Source organism: Trachemys scripta, chromosome 6, assembly GCF_013100865.1.
Source record: "Trachemys scripta elegans isolate TJP31775 chromosome 6, CAS_Tse_1.0, whole genome shotgun sequence".
Lineage (NCBI taxonomy): Eukaryota > Metazoa > Chordata > Testudines > Emydidae > Trachemys > Trachemys scripta.
Genome location: NC_048303.1, coordinates 3,165,153 through 3,180,899, shown reverse-complemented (window position 1 = coordinate 3,180,899; position 15,747 = coordinate 3,165,153). Strand labels below are relative to the sequence as shown.

At 41.0% G+C, this 15,747-nt stretch overlaps 1 protein-coding gene and 2 non-coding genes across 4 annotated transcripts in view; all 3 read right to left on the bottom strand.

The window, feature by feature from the left end:
• The window catches only part of UBAP2 (ubiquitin associated protein 2), a gene marked incomplete at its 5' end in the record, with an annotated part of 53,558 nt that extends 41,065 nt beyond the window's left edge, over nt 1–12,493 (bottom strand). For both annotated transcript variants that reach the window (XM_034773010.1, XM_034773011.1), the window contains 7 exon segments: nt 3,263–3,302; nt 5,984–6,194; nt 7,772–7,944; nt 8,501–8,775; nt 10,162–10,384; nt 11,194–11,383; nt 12,426–12,493. In XM_034773010.1, the coding sequence (XP_034628901.1) occupies nt 3,263–3,302; nt 5,984–6,194; nt 7,772–7,944; nt 8,501–8,775; nt 10,162–10,384; nt 11,194–11,383; nt 12,426–12,493 (1,180 nt within the window).
• Nucleotides 8,280–8,365, bottom strand: LOC117879708. The gene has a single exon (XR_004646363.1). It is a non-coding gene; the product is annotated as a small nucleolar RNA SNORD121A (small nucleolar RNA).
• Nucleotides 10,791–10,874, bottom strand: LOC117879707. The gene has a single exon (XR_004646362.1). It is a non-coding gene; the product is annotated as a small nucleolar RNA SNORD121A (small nucleolar RNA).
• Nucleotides 12,494–15,747: the final 3,254 nt, after the last annotated feature.

Here is a 15,747-nt window from a genome sequence, read left to right as displayed (position 1 = left end):
AGGAAAGGCATTTGGACAGATATCCTCCAAACAGCCACTTCTCTGAACTAAGCATCATCAAAACGTTTTAAAACAACTGCTACCAATAACAGCCTATCCTGATTTTGCGTAACCCTTTATCCTTCATGTAGATGCTTCCAATAAGGGACTAAGTGCAGTCTTCTATTAATATCAAGAAAGTAAATAGAGTAATTGGTATGAGTCAAGAACATGTACTACAGCTCAGGAGAATTATCACCTTCACTAAGGAAAGCTGGAGTTTCTATCTTTGAAGTGGGCTGTTACTGACCAATTCCATGATTATTTCTACACACACAAAATCCATCGTTTACGGCAATAACAACCTGCTAACCTAGGCTTTCACTTCTGCCAGGCTGAATGCCACAGCATACAGGTTTCAGGATTAGCTGACTAACTTCAAAGTTAAATATCATCTAGGGAAATCTAACGTGGAGCCAGATGCTTTATCCAGAGTGCCCCTTGATAAAAATTTATGACAGAACGCACAAGAGAGAAGCAAAGACATTAATGCTGACTTTCAGTCCTTGGATGTACAAAAAGATGACAAGGCATCTTATTCAGGAGCTGTTACTACCACCCCTTTGCCATTATAAACTCATCTCCATTGGTATTAAAACCACCATAAAACCATTTCCACAAGAAGACATTTTGGAAGTTCTAAACAAAGATGCAGCTGTTGCTAAAATTCTTCATTATAAATCCATGAGGTAAAGACAAAATAACCAAGAGAACACAGGAGGATATGGTAATGTGTGTGTGAGTGGCACCATTGCATCTGGAAACAGATGGAATACTTTACTGAAAAACCAAGTTACAAAATCAACTGGTATTATCTGAAAAATAAATAAGAAAGGGAATCAACAGCTACATGAAGAGATGGGACATTTAAGAGTAGAGAAAGTAATCAGTCTTTCAAGAGATAGGTTTAATTGGCCACAGATGAAGGCGAAGATCAAACATTATGTTACTAGAGTCTGTACGTGAGTCAAGCAAAAGAAACCTCACCAGCCAACTAACAGTTACAATAGAACCATTTAAATGTGAAAATAATTTATTCAGAAAGTTGTAGCACTACCATTTCAATTTTACATCTCACACAACCCCCTACTACTCATAAGGCAATGGGCAGGTAGAAAGGCAGAACTGAACTCTTCGCTATGTTGTGAACCTTGCTAGAAGAACAAAAGTCAAGCTGGAAAGTCTCCTTTAAATAAGGTCATCTAAGTCTATAACTGTACACAAAATGAAGCTACAGAGTTCTCCCCTCTATGTATTATATGGAAGATCTCCATGTTTGCCCACTGACATTGCATTTGGTTTACCGATACACTCAATGTATACCTGGGCACCATAAAGATTAAGCTGAGAAATGGACACAGCAGATGAAAGAAGTTTATGAACTGGCATCAAAGTGTTCTCAAAAATCTGCTACTCGTGGTAAAAATCACTATGGTCAGAAAGTGCACGGTGCTGCCCTCCTGCCCAGTGGCAGTACTTGTGCAGAATCTTTCAGAGAGGGTGACCAGGAAAATTAAGATCCTATTGGGAAGATAAGATTAATGTTTTATTTGAAAGGAAAGGGGATAGTCCAGTCTATGAATTAAAAAGCAAAAGATGGGGAAGGATGTTTTAAAGAGTTCTCCACTGCAATCTTTTAGTTCCCTGTGACAGCTTGCCCTTCGATGCAACACCTTCTAAACCACAACAAAGGAAGAAACAGAGACCAAGGCAAACTAGTGCAACAAGAGATCAAAATGAGAACAAGCATTTGGACTCCAGTGATTATGATAATGAGAGTGAAGATGAACTACATTATGTGATGGCACCAGATATTGCCCATGGCACAGATTCTGTGAATTCCAAGGCAGAAACATTTCATCCACATCTGGGAAATGAGGATGTGGTTGACCCTGTGAATTTGGAAACTGCATTAGACTGATGTGCCATTCACACCAGCCACTGAAAAACATGAATGGCAAAATGAGACGATGGAACCTGAAATCAACAGTGCACAAGAGGGCAGATCACCAGAACAATCCACTGACACTCCAGGTCATCCAACTAGAAAAAGAAGAGCCACACAGACACCAAAATATGAACATTTAGGGACACCTACTTATCAGTGCCTAAATCCAACTACTGAACGAGTGAATGTATCATCTGGCTACCCTCATGTTTGTCAGAGCCATACCAAATGCCTATTCTTGTACCTTATCTTGCAGTCTATCCAAGATCCATGTAATACTGGTAAAGTGATATTGACTCATGGTATGTCTACTGCTCTAAAATTAAATGATGCGTTTTATAATTCTGGATAGTTTGTTATGATGTTAATTTAGTATGTTCCCTAAATAGTTTGCCATATGCCAGTGACTTGGAGTTATCATGACTATATCACTGCTCATACAGGAACTTTTATTTCTTGATATATGAATATCTTTAGGGATCTACGGTGTTCAGAACTGATTGTTCAGTTGGATTTTGGAACTAAAATTGCCAGACTTTCTGCTTAATATGAAAAACTGAAGAGAGATGCATACATTTCCACCATCAGTACCAGAACTTGTGAGAGGAAGAGAGACTCAAAGGCACAGTTGAGAATGACAGTTACGAGTTTGAGCATATGCTTTTGTGGGCTAAAACTAGCATCACTTCATCAGATGCTAAAACCCACTTCATCAGATTGCATTTGATGAAGTGGGTTTTAGCCCACGAAAGCTTATGCCCAAATAAAATTGTTAGTCTCTAAGGTGCCACAAGGACTCCTCGTTGTTTCTGCTGATACAGACTAACACGGCTACCCCTCTGAAACCAGTTACAAGTTTGTGCAACTTATGGACTTCTAATAAATCAATGAATGGACTGTATGTTATACATAGTTAATAGAAATGTTGGGACAACGTTAGATTTACATGGCGGGGAGTGCAGCACTCAAAGGAATATCAGGGTTATGTTTACCTGTGCCCTGTCCCTTTAAGGATTGATGTTTTGCTGAGGGACTCAGAGGGGACAGCTCTGGTTGCAGCAACGTGTGCTCTGAAAGGACCGAGTAGCAATGGGGCTTGTGCAAGCTGTGTGTTTATTTTCGGATACCAAGTTTAAAACTCAAACTGTTCAGCCAAAAATTAAACAGAAAAAGTTGTACAAAACCTTAAGCTATCTATTACAATGGTGTGTATGTTGAGAGGTAGGGGATGGTCAGAAAAACAGTTGTATCTATAATGGAGCTTTATAAACTTACTGTCAAGAGTTGGCTGTGTTCGAACACCACTGTGCCCATTCTGTAAACAAAGGAAAAACAAATGAGTAAGCCACCTGACAGAGGTGGTATTAAAAACCCTACATGATTCAGACATTTAACAGGCTGCTCATTGCAAAACTTTATATTCATTCCAAACTGAAAGTCAAGAGGGATGTCAAATAATCAACTGCCATTCCTTGGGCTAAACTATAAAGTAGGAAAGTGTAGGTACAATGTTTTAGACACATCCCAGGGACACAGGAATAAAAATGAAACAAGAAAGAAGGTTGTATGAATGAGTGATGGTAAAGTCAGGGACACGTGAGAAACTGTTGTCTCCCTGATCTAACAGAACACACAACTGCACCTAGGCAAATTACAGAGAGAGGCTGGAACTCTCCATTGGGAGATAAGGTTTGAGAGGAAACAATTGCTTCTTGGATCATTCTGGTCCACAAAAGTGGATGCTCTAGATTTATAATCCTGAGCACCATCACACAGGACTTGGTTCAGAAGGGAAGTGTGATTGAGCCATTAAATTACAGAGACCAGAACGTCATTATGTTTGAAATTGCTGCAAGGAGATCATACAGAGAAATACAAAGATGATGTTATTGTCATTTAGATTCACAGATTTGTAGATTCCAAGGCCAGAAGGGATCATCGTGATTATCTAATCTGACCTCCTGTATAACACAGGCCAGAGAACTGCTCCAAAATAACCCCTAGAGCAAATCTTTTAGAAAAACATCCAAACTTGATTTAAAAATTGCTGGTGACAGAGAATCCACCACAACCTTTGGTAAGTGGTTCCAATGGTTAATGACCGTCACTGTTAAAAATGTATGCCTTATTTCCAGTGTGAATTTGTCTAGCTTTGACTTTCAGCCACTGGAACCTGATATACGTTTCTCTGCTAGCTTGGAAAGTCCTTTATCAAATGTGTACTCCCCATTTAGGCACTTATAAGACCATAATCATTTCATCCCTTAACCTTCTCTTTGTTAAGCTAAATCAACTGAGCTCCTTGAATATATTACTATAGGGCTTCTTTTCTAATCCTTAAATCATTCTTGTAGCTCTTCTCCAAACCCTCTCCAAATTATCAACACCCTTCTTGAATTGTGGACACAGTATTCTAACAGCAGTCACATCAGCGCCAAAACCAGAGGTAAAATAACCTACTTCTACATGAGATTCCCCTTTTTATGCATCCAAGGATTGCATTAGCTCTTTTGGCCACAATGTCACAATGGGAGCTCACGTTCAGCTGATTAGACAACATGACCCCCAGATCTTTTGCAGAATCATTGCTTCCCTAGACAGAGTTCCCCATCCTGTAAGTATGGTCTACGTTCTTTGTTCCTAGATATTGATATTTAGCTGCATTAAAACACACATTGTTTGCTTACGTACAGCTTATCAAGTGATCCAGATCACTCTGAATCGGTGACCTGTTATTTACCACCTCCCCCAGTTTGTGTGTCATCTGCAAACTTTATCAGTGATTATTTTATGTTTTCCTCCAGGTAATTAATAAAAATGCTCAATAGTGTAGAACCAAGAACAGATCTCCGCAGGATCTCACTAGAAACATACCCACTCGATGATGATTCCCCGTTTACAATTACAATTTGAGACCTATCAATCTGTCAATTTTTAATCCATTTAACGTGTGCCTTGTTAATTTTATATCGTTCTAGATTTTTAATCAAAATGTCAGCCAGCGCCAAGTCAAGCACCTCACAGAAGTCTACGTATATTGCATCAAACACTATTATCTTTGTCAACGAAATGGGTAATCTCATCACAAAAAGATACCAAGTTAGTTTGGCAGGTTCTATTTTTTATAAACCTATGTTGATTGGCATTAACCCTCCTATAATTCTTTATTAGTTGAGCCCTGTATCAGCTACTCCATTATCTTGCTCAGGGTCAACGTCAGACTGACAGGCTTATAATTACTCAGGTCATCCCACCCGCCCTTTCTAAATAATGGCACATTAGCTTTCTTCGTTTTCTGGAACTTCCACCAATGTCTTCCCCAAGACTTACCGAAACTCATCACTAACAGCCCAGTGAGTTCCTCAGCAATCTCTTTTTAAATTTTTGGATGCAAGTTATGTGGACCTGCTGACCCTGTGATCTTTAAAATGTAATGTGCATGTTCTCTTTGGTCTTGTATTTTTATTATTATTTAACATTTATAATGTGGTTGTGCCTGAAGGCCCTAACCAGGTCATGCCCCACTGTGTTATATGCTGTACAAATATAATAAACAGTCTCTGCACCGCAGTTATGCTGGCAAGATATCATGGTAGCCATGTAATATCGATTTGTTTTTTTAAAAAACACGATGCTAAGCTTCAGGAAGGAGGAGTCAATCAAAATGAGAATGTTAGCTAGAAACAGACTGAAGAGCAAATCAAGAAATCAAAATCCATAGAAACATCACAAAGATCTGCATACCTGAGGACCGAAGGGCAAGAAAAGCAACAGCAAAGAACAACAGAGTTTGGGAGGGAGGGGGTCAAAAGAGAATCTTTTTAACTAGTCCAACAGACTAAAATATCATCTCTGTGTCAGCCACTGAAGTCTCAGAGCACCACTACTATTGCTGAGCTCAACAAAACAGTTGAGCTGTAGCCTTAGTATGTCACCAACACCCAATTAACCCAATTAATTTCTTTTCAATATCAAAGGATTCTGAAATCTACTCACCGTGACTGCAACAGGGGTTGAGTCCGATGGAGCCATGGAGCTTTGGTATGCTATCCTGCTATGCACAGAAGTCTGGTCATAGGAGGAAGTTGTTGTTACGGGGCTAGTGCTCTGGGATGAGCAGGTCAGACTGGAAGAAGTGATGGCAGAGGTTGTGTAGGTGGACTCCTGTACTGTATTGGATATTGGCAAAGAGGTATTCAAAGGATCACTGAAAAAAGTAAAAGTTATTTATCATCTTGTTAAATGTCATTTCAGATACCTTCATGACATTACCAGCTTCTGCCCAGCAATCTGGAACTGGATACCCATTTGCTCAGCTAGAAGTTGCTCACGTTCCAGTTTCCTAGCGTAACACAATTTAATGTGGGCCTAGGCAAAGTTACGGCGGGCCCTCTGTTCAGAGCCAGCATCTTCACTCAGCAGCAGGGAGCATTTCCCCTTCCTAGGGCAACTGTATTTTTCTCATCCCATGTTCCATTCTTCCTCCTCTCAAAGAGGCTAGCTATGATAATTGTTTTCCTGCTTTTTCCTGGCTAGAATTAATGTTGTATTTCATAAGTGATTTCTTATGCTTTTAGATTGTAAGGTTTAGAGGGCAGATACCACCTCTTACCATGTGTTTGTACCAGACCCCAGCACAATGGGGTCTGATCAGACTGAGGCCTTTAGTCAATATTCTAATACTTTGAGATCTACTGACAAAAGGCACTAAATCAGAGGTATTATTATTACACAACACTGCTGCAAATATACATGACAATTTACATACACAGACTAAGATTTGTTCCCTGCCCCTAGATCTTTCTAAACTCTTTACATTTGTTGCCTTTCCAGTACTGCTTGAGTGATCAGGCTTGTAGGACTTTACAAGTTAAAAAGCACTTTTAAAAAACTAAATTTTCTTGCCTGTGTTACAAACATTACTTTAAGACAGTTAATACAGCAAGTCATATTTTTCACACCTTGGATACTGAAACTGGGTATCCCTCCATTTCTGTTTATACGGTCTCTTTCAGGCTCCCATACATCAGCACAATGCTGCAATGTTTGCTCTGCCAAAACTGGAAGGTTTTTTTTTCCCCTTCCTTTTTTAAGGTTCTTATTGGATTTTTAAAAACATTTACAAAAGTTAAGATGAATGGAGGAATTTATTTTTGCAAATCCTCCATAAACGTTTTAAGGAAGATTTTACACAAACAAAACTCTGAAAGAACATTTGAAGAGTAAGCATGTATTTGGCTGCTATGTTTGCATTTCCCTTGTTTCTACTGGAGATATTAGCATTTTAATAAGGGCTTTCTGCCCACTTCAGAGTCTGGCTGCCTTTAGGCTGAGCTTACAGTGAAGTCAGAGCTCAGTTTATGGTGTTAGTCTACTGACAGATGGACGTTGTGATGCATTTATCTCTGCTGGGTCAATTATAAGAAGAGATGGGCTGGGAGGGAGCCAAACCCTCACTTAAACAGCTTTGGGAATCAGCATAATTAAAAATGATAAAGTAACAATGTGAAGGGTAGCTCATGAAAAGAGCATTTAAGTTCAATTCGTTCCCCCCTCCACGCCAATCCATTTTTCAGAATGTTTCTCTAGTCATCAAAAAGGGACCATCCTCCTTTTAAGGGTGCCATCCTCAGAAAATAAAGATTGAGGCTTACAAGCAATTATATTTTGCTTCTGAGACAGCTACACCAAACAGCCCCTTGGCACAAGAGACCTTGATCTTCACATGCCACTTTTTTGGTACCAGAGAACACAGAAGGATGCAGGAATGAAACTCTTACGTACTTTACAGGTTTCGAGTACAAGCTGTTGCTGGGCACCTGGCTAATATTCTCATTGCTTGGGGCCGACCCAAACTCTGGGAGAGAAGGCTCTGACCCAAACTCCAGAGCTCCAAACTGAACATTTAACCCCGTCACATCGGCCGATCCAGGCATTTCCACTGCAGAGGCAGGGATCTGAAAGTAAAAACAAAATCCTGTATTTATATAGTTTATATGAAAGAAATCACTCATGAACCACCTTGGACTCTAGGGAACTATGAACATACAGAACACCAAGTATGTAACTTGGTTACAATCTCACAGCCTTGGCTTCTAACCTATATCTGTTGGTCACTGCAGCTGCCTCTCAGATGGAGCAGTATAATTTCACCTAACTAGAATCCCTCCAGTTTAAAACTTAATTTGTCAGTCCCACATACTTTTTGAGGCCTAAGAGATTAGTAGGCACAGAGGACAGTATGACTTAAAGAGTATTTAGTTTTAAGCATTCACCTCCCAGTCACTAGTTAGTCCAAAAACACTCAGAAATGGTTGAATTTCCACACAAAGCAATCAGATATGTGCTTGGAAAATACCACATCACTGTCTTCTGGACTATAAAGCCACCCATCTTAAAATTCCCTGTTTTAAATCCAAAAGTGCATCAAGACTCCCCTACAAAGTTTCCCCACTCCCCCATGTATCTTAAAGCCTATATTTACCATATATTTGCCCCTGCTGTGTTACCCACCTTAGAAGCCGGGGGTATCCTCCGTTTCGGTGGTTTGATCTGTTTCTGCTGCGTTTGATGGGCAGACACTGCCTGGTTATCCATAGACATGCTAGGGAGCTGCAGCATTTTGCTTGCAGCCATAGAACTGTCTACTGGTGATGGCTCTCGGAGTTTTACTTGGGAGGAGAAGGACTCCAAGCCAGGAGGAGGAACAGGGACTGCCTGTGTCTGTTGTTGCTGTCGTTGGGTCAGCTGGCTGAGAACTGGGGATGGTTCAGGCTGGGATTTAAAGTCTAGCCAGCATTTGGGAAAAGAAAATCATAATTGATGCATTAAACTCTGCTCCCAGGACTTTAACTACAACTACAGAGATGGAACATAAAAGAATCAGTGCTTTTATTCACCCCTCTCAGACCTATTGCTGCAGACTGTGTGCAGACTCAGTCAGCCGTCCACGCATTATTTTACATGAGCTTCAGATTTTGAAGATTATTTTTGCAACCACAGAGCTGGCAACTTAGTTTTCTGTTTTGAAATGAAAACTGAGATTCTGAGATAGGACTAAATGGCAATTTTTTAAAAATAGGGAATTAGACAGCTGTTCATATGGCCACACAACTGCCCAAGTCCCTAGCAGAAATGCTATGTATTATTTTAGTCAGACCTTGCACTGCTCCGCAGGGAGAAGACCTGTCTGAAAGTGGGACTCTGTTAAATGCGGAAAGTGCAATTCACAATAAAAGCTAACACTCATCTTTTGGAAGACAGGCTTATAAGCAATGATTCAAAACTATGGTTCACAAACCCAAGAGGTCCACAGAACATTGCAGGTCACATGTTGCCAGCTTCTCCTTATTTTCAGCGGCTAAACTGCATTAAAATACAGCTGACAACAAATATTTTCTTAATATTACTTTATGTGAACACTTGTGGTTGCTACCACCACGGCTGCTTCTATACTGGCAAAACCAGGGCCTGTGTAATTCTCCATAGCAGGAGCATCACTGGAAGCAACAGTGTAGAGATTGCTCCATCTTGTCTAACCCTCCTCAGAGAAGGGTCCACGTAATTGTGAATGGGAGGTATGGTGATCCACTCCATTGTGGACAGAAAGGGAAGTATGCAGGATGCGGGTGGTCCCAGGATTAAGATGCGATCTACACTATTAAAGAGCCAGAGAACGCATCAGAAGGTGGTATTAACTTAGTCTAAGATTGAAACTTTATACTTTGTCACTAGTAGAAGTACAGTCCAGGTACCATAAAACGGTCTTTCCCCAGGATTCCTAGAGACATTTACAGTCATACTTTATCTTAAGGTTCCATTTACAAACCGTTTATAAAAGATTAACAACAGATTTTTAAATAAATGGCTAACCAATTGCCAGAGATGAGCCGAACAGGCTGCTTACAACCATCTGTAACACTTTCTACTGAAGCCATCTATAAAAATATTTCTCACATCTATTATGCTTATAACATATATAATTTATTAACCTTTTATAAATGGAACCTCAATATAACGTGACCAAGTTTACTAGTCTCCTTTAGGAATCTAATTTCAAAAGAGAAGCCATTTCTCAATATTTTAAAAATCTCTTACATAATGTCTGGCACTGAAGAGTAAAAATTCCACAGTCAATGGCTTAAAAAAAAAAAACCCACTATCTAAACACTTACCAAACTGACTGAGGACAGAGGATTGGCTAATAGGGGGTTTTAGATCCCAGGATGATGTGGTGGTAGCAGTGGTGGCAGTGGAGCTACTGCTGTTTTGCTGAGAGCTCGGAGAGGTGAACTGACCCAAACCTGGAGACTTCAACTGGTCCAAGAGCGGAGATCCAGTGGAGTTTGCTAATTTAGAGGATCCAAGTTCTCCAAACCCAGAACAGAGAACTGAAGACTAGGAAGAAAATAAGGAAAAAAATATTTCACTAAATGTTAACATGACCAAACCTGTGAGGTCTGAGTTAATCGCTCCCGTTGGCAGCAATTCAATTCATACTTTATCCCCAGATTTCTAATTAAAAGTGAAAAGTTAAAACTTAGCAAGAAAATCCAACTGAGCACTAACAATATAGGGCCAGATCCCCAGCTATTGTATACTGGTTTAGCTCCACAACTGTTAATGGAAGTATGTTGATTTACCCAAGCTAAGGATCTGACCCATGTAATTTTGTTTATATAGTGCCTTAGAACAGTGTAAAGGTAAAGTTAATGGCAACAGTATTTAATTTGTTTCAAAACATTTTCCTACATCTAATCTCCAACTCTATTAAAACTAACAAAGGGTAGCCAACTTTCCATTAGTCCAGAAAACTCAGTAATAGTTGATTTCCACACAGACCAGTCAGATATGTGCTTGGAAAATGCCACATCACAGTCTTCTGGCCTAGAATTCAATGCTTTATAAACAAAGATTTTCATTTTAATCAATATGCAGAAAACTTATTTGCTCTTTTCTCAAGAGCCAAAACAAGTAGTTCACTTAAACAGACAAGTAACAAGCTTGTGAGCACAAAAAGGTCCATCTGATACTTTTTTTTTTTGGTGAGGATATTCTTAGTCCAGTGTCCTCTTATATACTTCAATACCACCTGCAATTTAAGTGCTGCAAAGAAAAGCTATGAAAAAACAAGAAACTAACTGAAAAAGTCTGAAGAGTTTATTCCTTAAGATTCTGAGTCTTTAAAAAGCCAAGATGAATTTTACCAGACTCTGAGGAGAATAGGAGTTGACAGCACTGGAATTGCCAGTTCCTGATGCCATCTGGGTGTTGTGTTGGGAATTCGTGAAGACTAGGGCTTGGCCAAAGCTCTGCTGTTGGGGAGACTCGAAAGAGTTGCCTTCTGTTTCTTGGCTAGAAGTCACAGGTTTCTGAAGTAACGTTACTAGGTCAATGCTACAAGAAAGAGTAAGCTGTCGTCAAATACTCACAATTGGGATATTTGAGGAGTGAAAGAAGATCAAATAACTAAGATCCATACGAAGAACACTATGCTAGCAACATTATGTAACTTTTCTGTCTCTCATCTGGGTCTCATCTCTGCAGCACACAGCACCTCTCAGAAGAGAGGGAATCCAGCTTCCTACTCAGATGGCAAGGCCCTGCCAGCTGCTTGAGCACAGGGTTATTACCACGGCCACATTTACTGCGTCAGAATTGAAGAAAACTGTGCATTTTGTTCTGTATTTTAGCATTTCAAAGTGAAATGCAGTGCAATTTGAATATTATTTCCTCTTGGGTATGTCCAAAGTACTTACCACCATGGTAGCTAAACACCCATTGGCTTACCTGGTAAGCTCATGGAGATCAACATAATTGAGCCATGGGGGTAAGTGAAAAGAGGTGTTATTTGCTTACTTGAATTGATCTTGCCACTCAGTCAGTATGTACTTTATATGTCTGTAGCACCTGCAACCTGAGAATCTCAAGGTATTTTACAAATATTACTGCATCAAGGTTGCCCCCTTCCATGAGGTGAGTATTATTCCCATTTTGTAGATGAGGAAACTCACGCACATAGCAGTGAAGTAACTAGCCCATTATCAGATAGGAATTCTGTGGCAGAAGCAGGAACAGAACTCTAGGCATGTGCCTGAATTTGCTCCACATTACACATCGTTAGGATTCGGAACACACGCCTTTCATATATTTAATATGGCCTCTTGTACGCTACAGTGTAGTCAGAGCCTAATATTAGATAAAATCAGGTGTTAATACTAAAACAAATTCACCCCAAAAATTCTGATTAGACAGGAGCTTGTCCATTCACATCCATGCCACCTCCTGGGGGCAAACACAGGATTGTTTTCTAGTATTTTATCCAATGGAACTTTAAAGTGTGCCAAATGCTGAAGCTTCAACAACTTTACAGGGAATGCGTGAAAGAGTTTAGGCTGTGAAAACAGTCAATGGAACAAAGATGTAAATCCTCCCCTACCTTTGCCCAGGAGTGATGTGATTCTCAGCTGGAACAGAAGATGCAGTGAAGACCTTTGTTTCAGAAAGCTGAGAAAGGGGGAAGAAAGAAGGAGGGAGAAAGCGTATTTTAGTTATATGTGCATTGAAAGTTTACATGCAGCAATATTCAAAATAAATAATCCAACCCTGGTTATGTAACTTAAAGAGATCAGTAATACCAAATCATAGTAACAAGTTGAACTGCAGATTACCTTGAAAGGACAAAGTAAACACAGCCCAATTTTAATAAGGACTTGTACACAGTTCTGCACTGATTTAAACACATTGGTGTAAGGCCTGGTCTACACACAGATTTTGTACCAGTTTAACTATATCGCTTAGGGGTGGGTTTTTTTTACCCAAACAGTTATATCATGACAGACCCTAATGCAAATGCAGTGATAGTGGCATAAAGATGCCTTACACTGGCATAAATTAGTTTATTCTCATAATGGACAGGGAATAAGATAACAGTACAATACAAGCACCTTTCTACGGGCATAACTCTGTCCACTCTAGGGGAATTGTGCTGCTTTTACTACACCAGTATCGTTAAAGCAAGCCAACTTTTGTGTTTAAACAAGCCTTAAGAAACCAACTTCGTTAAATTGATGACACCACTTTTGGTGTGGATGCAGTTACACCGATCAGTGATTATATTTATATACCTGTTAAACTGATATAAGTAAAGTTCAAACAGATAGAGTGCTCACACACAACATTACTCTCCTTTAACTAATTCAGTATAAAATCATCTCTTTAGTTATATCGGTACAACTTTATGTGTAGACCAAGCCTAAGAACAGCTGACCTACCGAAGGAGCGAGCAAGCATTTCACTAGAGTTTGAAGGTTGGGTCCCTTCTCCTGTAAAGCCTGACACGTTCTTAACTTTATACAAGTGAGCAGTCCCACTGAGGTCTTGGAAAGCAAGAGCCAAATTCATCTCTGCCACACTGTGTGCAGTTCCACTAACATCATTGGGAGTTACATCCCTAAATATGCTACAGTTACTAAATCAAATTGCAAGAGTGCTCATCTGGTTAGGGTTCTTTTATGGAACGATGTTCATCCAAATTGAGTGTTACGTGCCAGGATGGATTCTGATGTGTATTTTAAAGGTGACTGCCTCCCACCAATAGAGGCGCAGATCTAGTTCCGTGGGGTTGGAAGAGTGGGTTGAAGAGCTGGATGAATGTGTTTTGGATTTTATGCTGGCACACAGTTCATGCAAAGTATGGTGTGTTATGAGAAAGCGAAACTCATAGCCCCTCCCTCGTTCCCTCCATGCTTCCTCTGCCGGTTCTTATTTTAAACTTAGTTCTTTGGGACAGAGATTCCAAACACATCTGTTATGTAAAGCACCACACATACACAGCACTATATACATAATGAATAAGGCTAAGATTTTGTCAAGGTTATTTTTAGGAAAAGTCATGGACAGGTCACAGGCAATAAACAAAAATTCAAGGAGCTTGTGACCTGTCCGTGACTTTACTAAAAGTAACTGGGGGCCAGGGCTAGCTAGGGGGGAGGGATGGAATCCCATGGGGGATTCGGGGGGACCAGACAGGCTGAGCTTCCCACCATGGCGGGGGGCACAGCCCCCAGCTCCAGCACCTGCAGCCGGGGGGGGGGAGGGGGGGAGAAGAGGCACAACCACGGGGGACATACAGCCCCTTCTCCAGAACTGGCTGCAGCTACAGGACAGGGATGTGCGGCCCCGACTGCAGCCCCCTGCCAAGCCCTGTCTACAGCTGGGGGGGGTGGTGCACGGCCCTGGGAAGCTGCAGGGTTGAGGGGCATGGCCCTGCCTAGCCTGGGACACTGCAGGGCTGGAGTGCGCAGCCCCAGCAGAAGCTCCCGGAAGCCGCGGGGTTGGCTGCACGGCCCTGGCTGCAGGGTCCTGCTTCCAGCCATCTCCAGTTGCAGGGGATGTGTAGAAGTCATGGAGGTCCGGTAAAGTCACGGAATCTGTGACTGCCATGACCTCCATGACTAAATCATAGCCTTAATAATGAACAATAAAGAAGGTTAAGCGTTTAATTTCAGCCCAAATAAATTCATAGTAAAGGTTCCTGCTCCATCTATAGCGCCCTTCCCCCATTACATGTTATTGTAGTATACACTGTACTATGCTTTCTGCAGCGTTGTGAGATTCCTGCATTATTATGGCACTAAGAGGTCAGTTAAGAGTGGAGTGGTAGGCTGTGATCTGCAATCCCTTAGTTAAATATTAAATCCTCAATATAACATTAACAGTTTCCCATGCCCACTTAACCTGGAGTAAGATCAACAGTGACTAAAAACACTCACAAACCCTGAAAGCAGGTTGGCCTGAGAGCTTGACAGACTTGAGACAATTTCAAAAGCGCCTCTTGGGCATGAAAGGGAAAAAAATGTTCTTTATCCAAGTATAATGGCATGCAAAACAACGCCCAAGATGCAGGTTAGTAGCTCTGCTGTATTACATTTATGCTACGGACTGTGGCAAACAGTAAACAAGCAGCAGATTTGAGAGTCTGCTGGGATTGTGGCATTTGTCAGAGCCCATGACATGTGCAGCAGCTGAAACGGATGCCACCAGAGTTTCTTAGAAGCAATTTTATCTGCTTCTGAGTAACTGTCTGGGATAACCAGTTGTGCTACACAACAAACAAACCCTTCACTAATGTACTAGCACATTCCTAGAAATAGGTGGATGACAAACAATGATCAATTGTTTTTAGAAGTCAACTTCACAGGGGCGCCTCCCCTTCTTAGAGACATCCCTTCAAATACAAACATCAGCAAAGTTCCAAATGTAAAACCTTTGCCTAGTCACCAAGTATGCAACGTTTACCAGCTGCCAACCATCTCCCACACCGAGCTAATATGGCTTGGGAGCAAATACTCAAGATGCGTATTTAAGAACTGAAGCAAAATACAAAGCAAGAGTAACAAACCACCAAAATCAGGACCCTAACGGGTATGTCTACATTGCAGCTGGGAGTTTGCCTCCCAGCCTGGGTAGACAGCTAGTTTGGCTCGAGCTAGCGCACTACAAATAGCGGTGCGGACCTTATGGCACAGGTTCGCAAGCCCACCCAACCCCCTGGGTCGGAGCTTAGGTGGCTAGCCCTAGCCCCCGCCAGTGCTGCAAGGCCACAATGCTATTTCTAACACGCTAAATCAAGCCAAGTTAGCATGAGTCTATCTACCCGGGCTGGGAGGCACCCTCCCAGCAACACTGTTACTGAGGCCTAAGAAGTTAAAACTAAATGAAAATGATGGTTTTCATGTCATCTTAAATCCTGTTTAAGG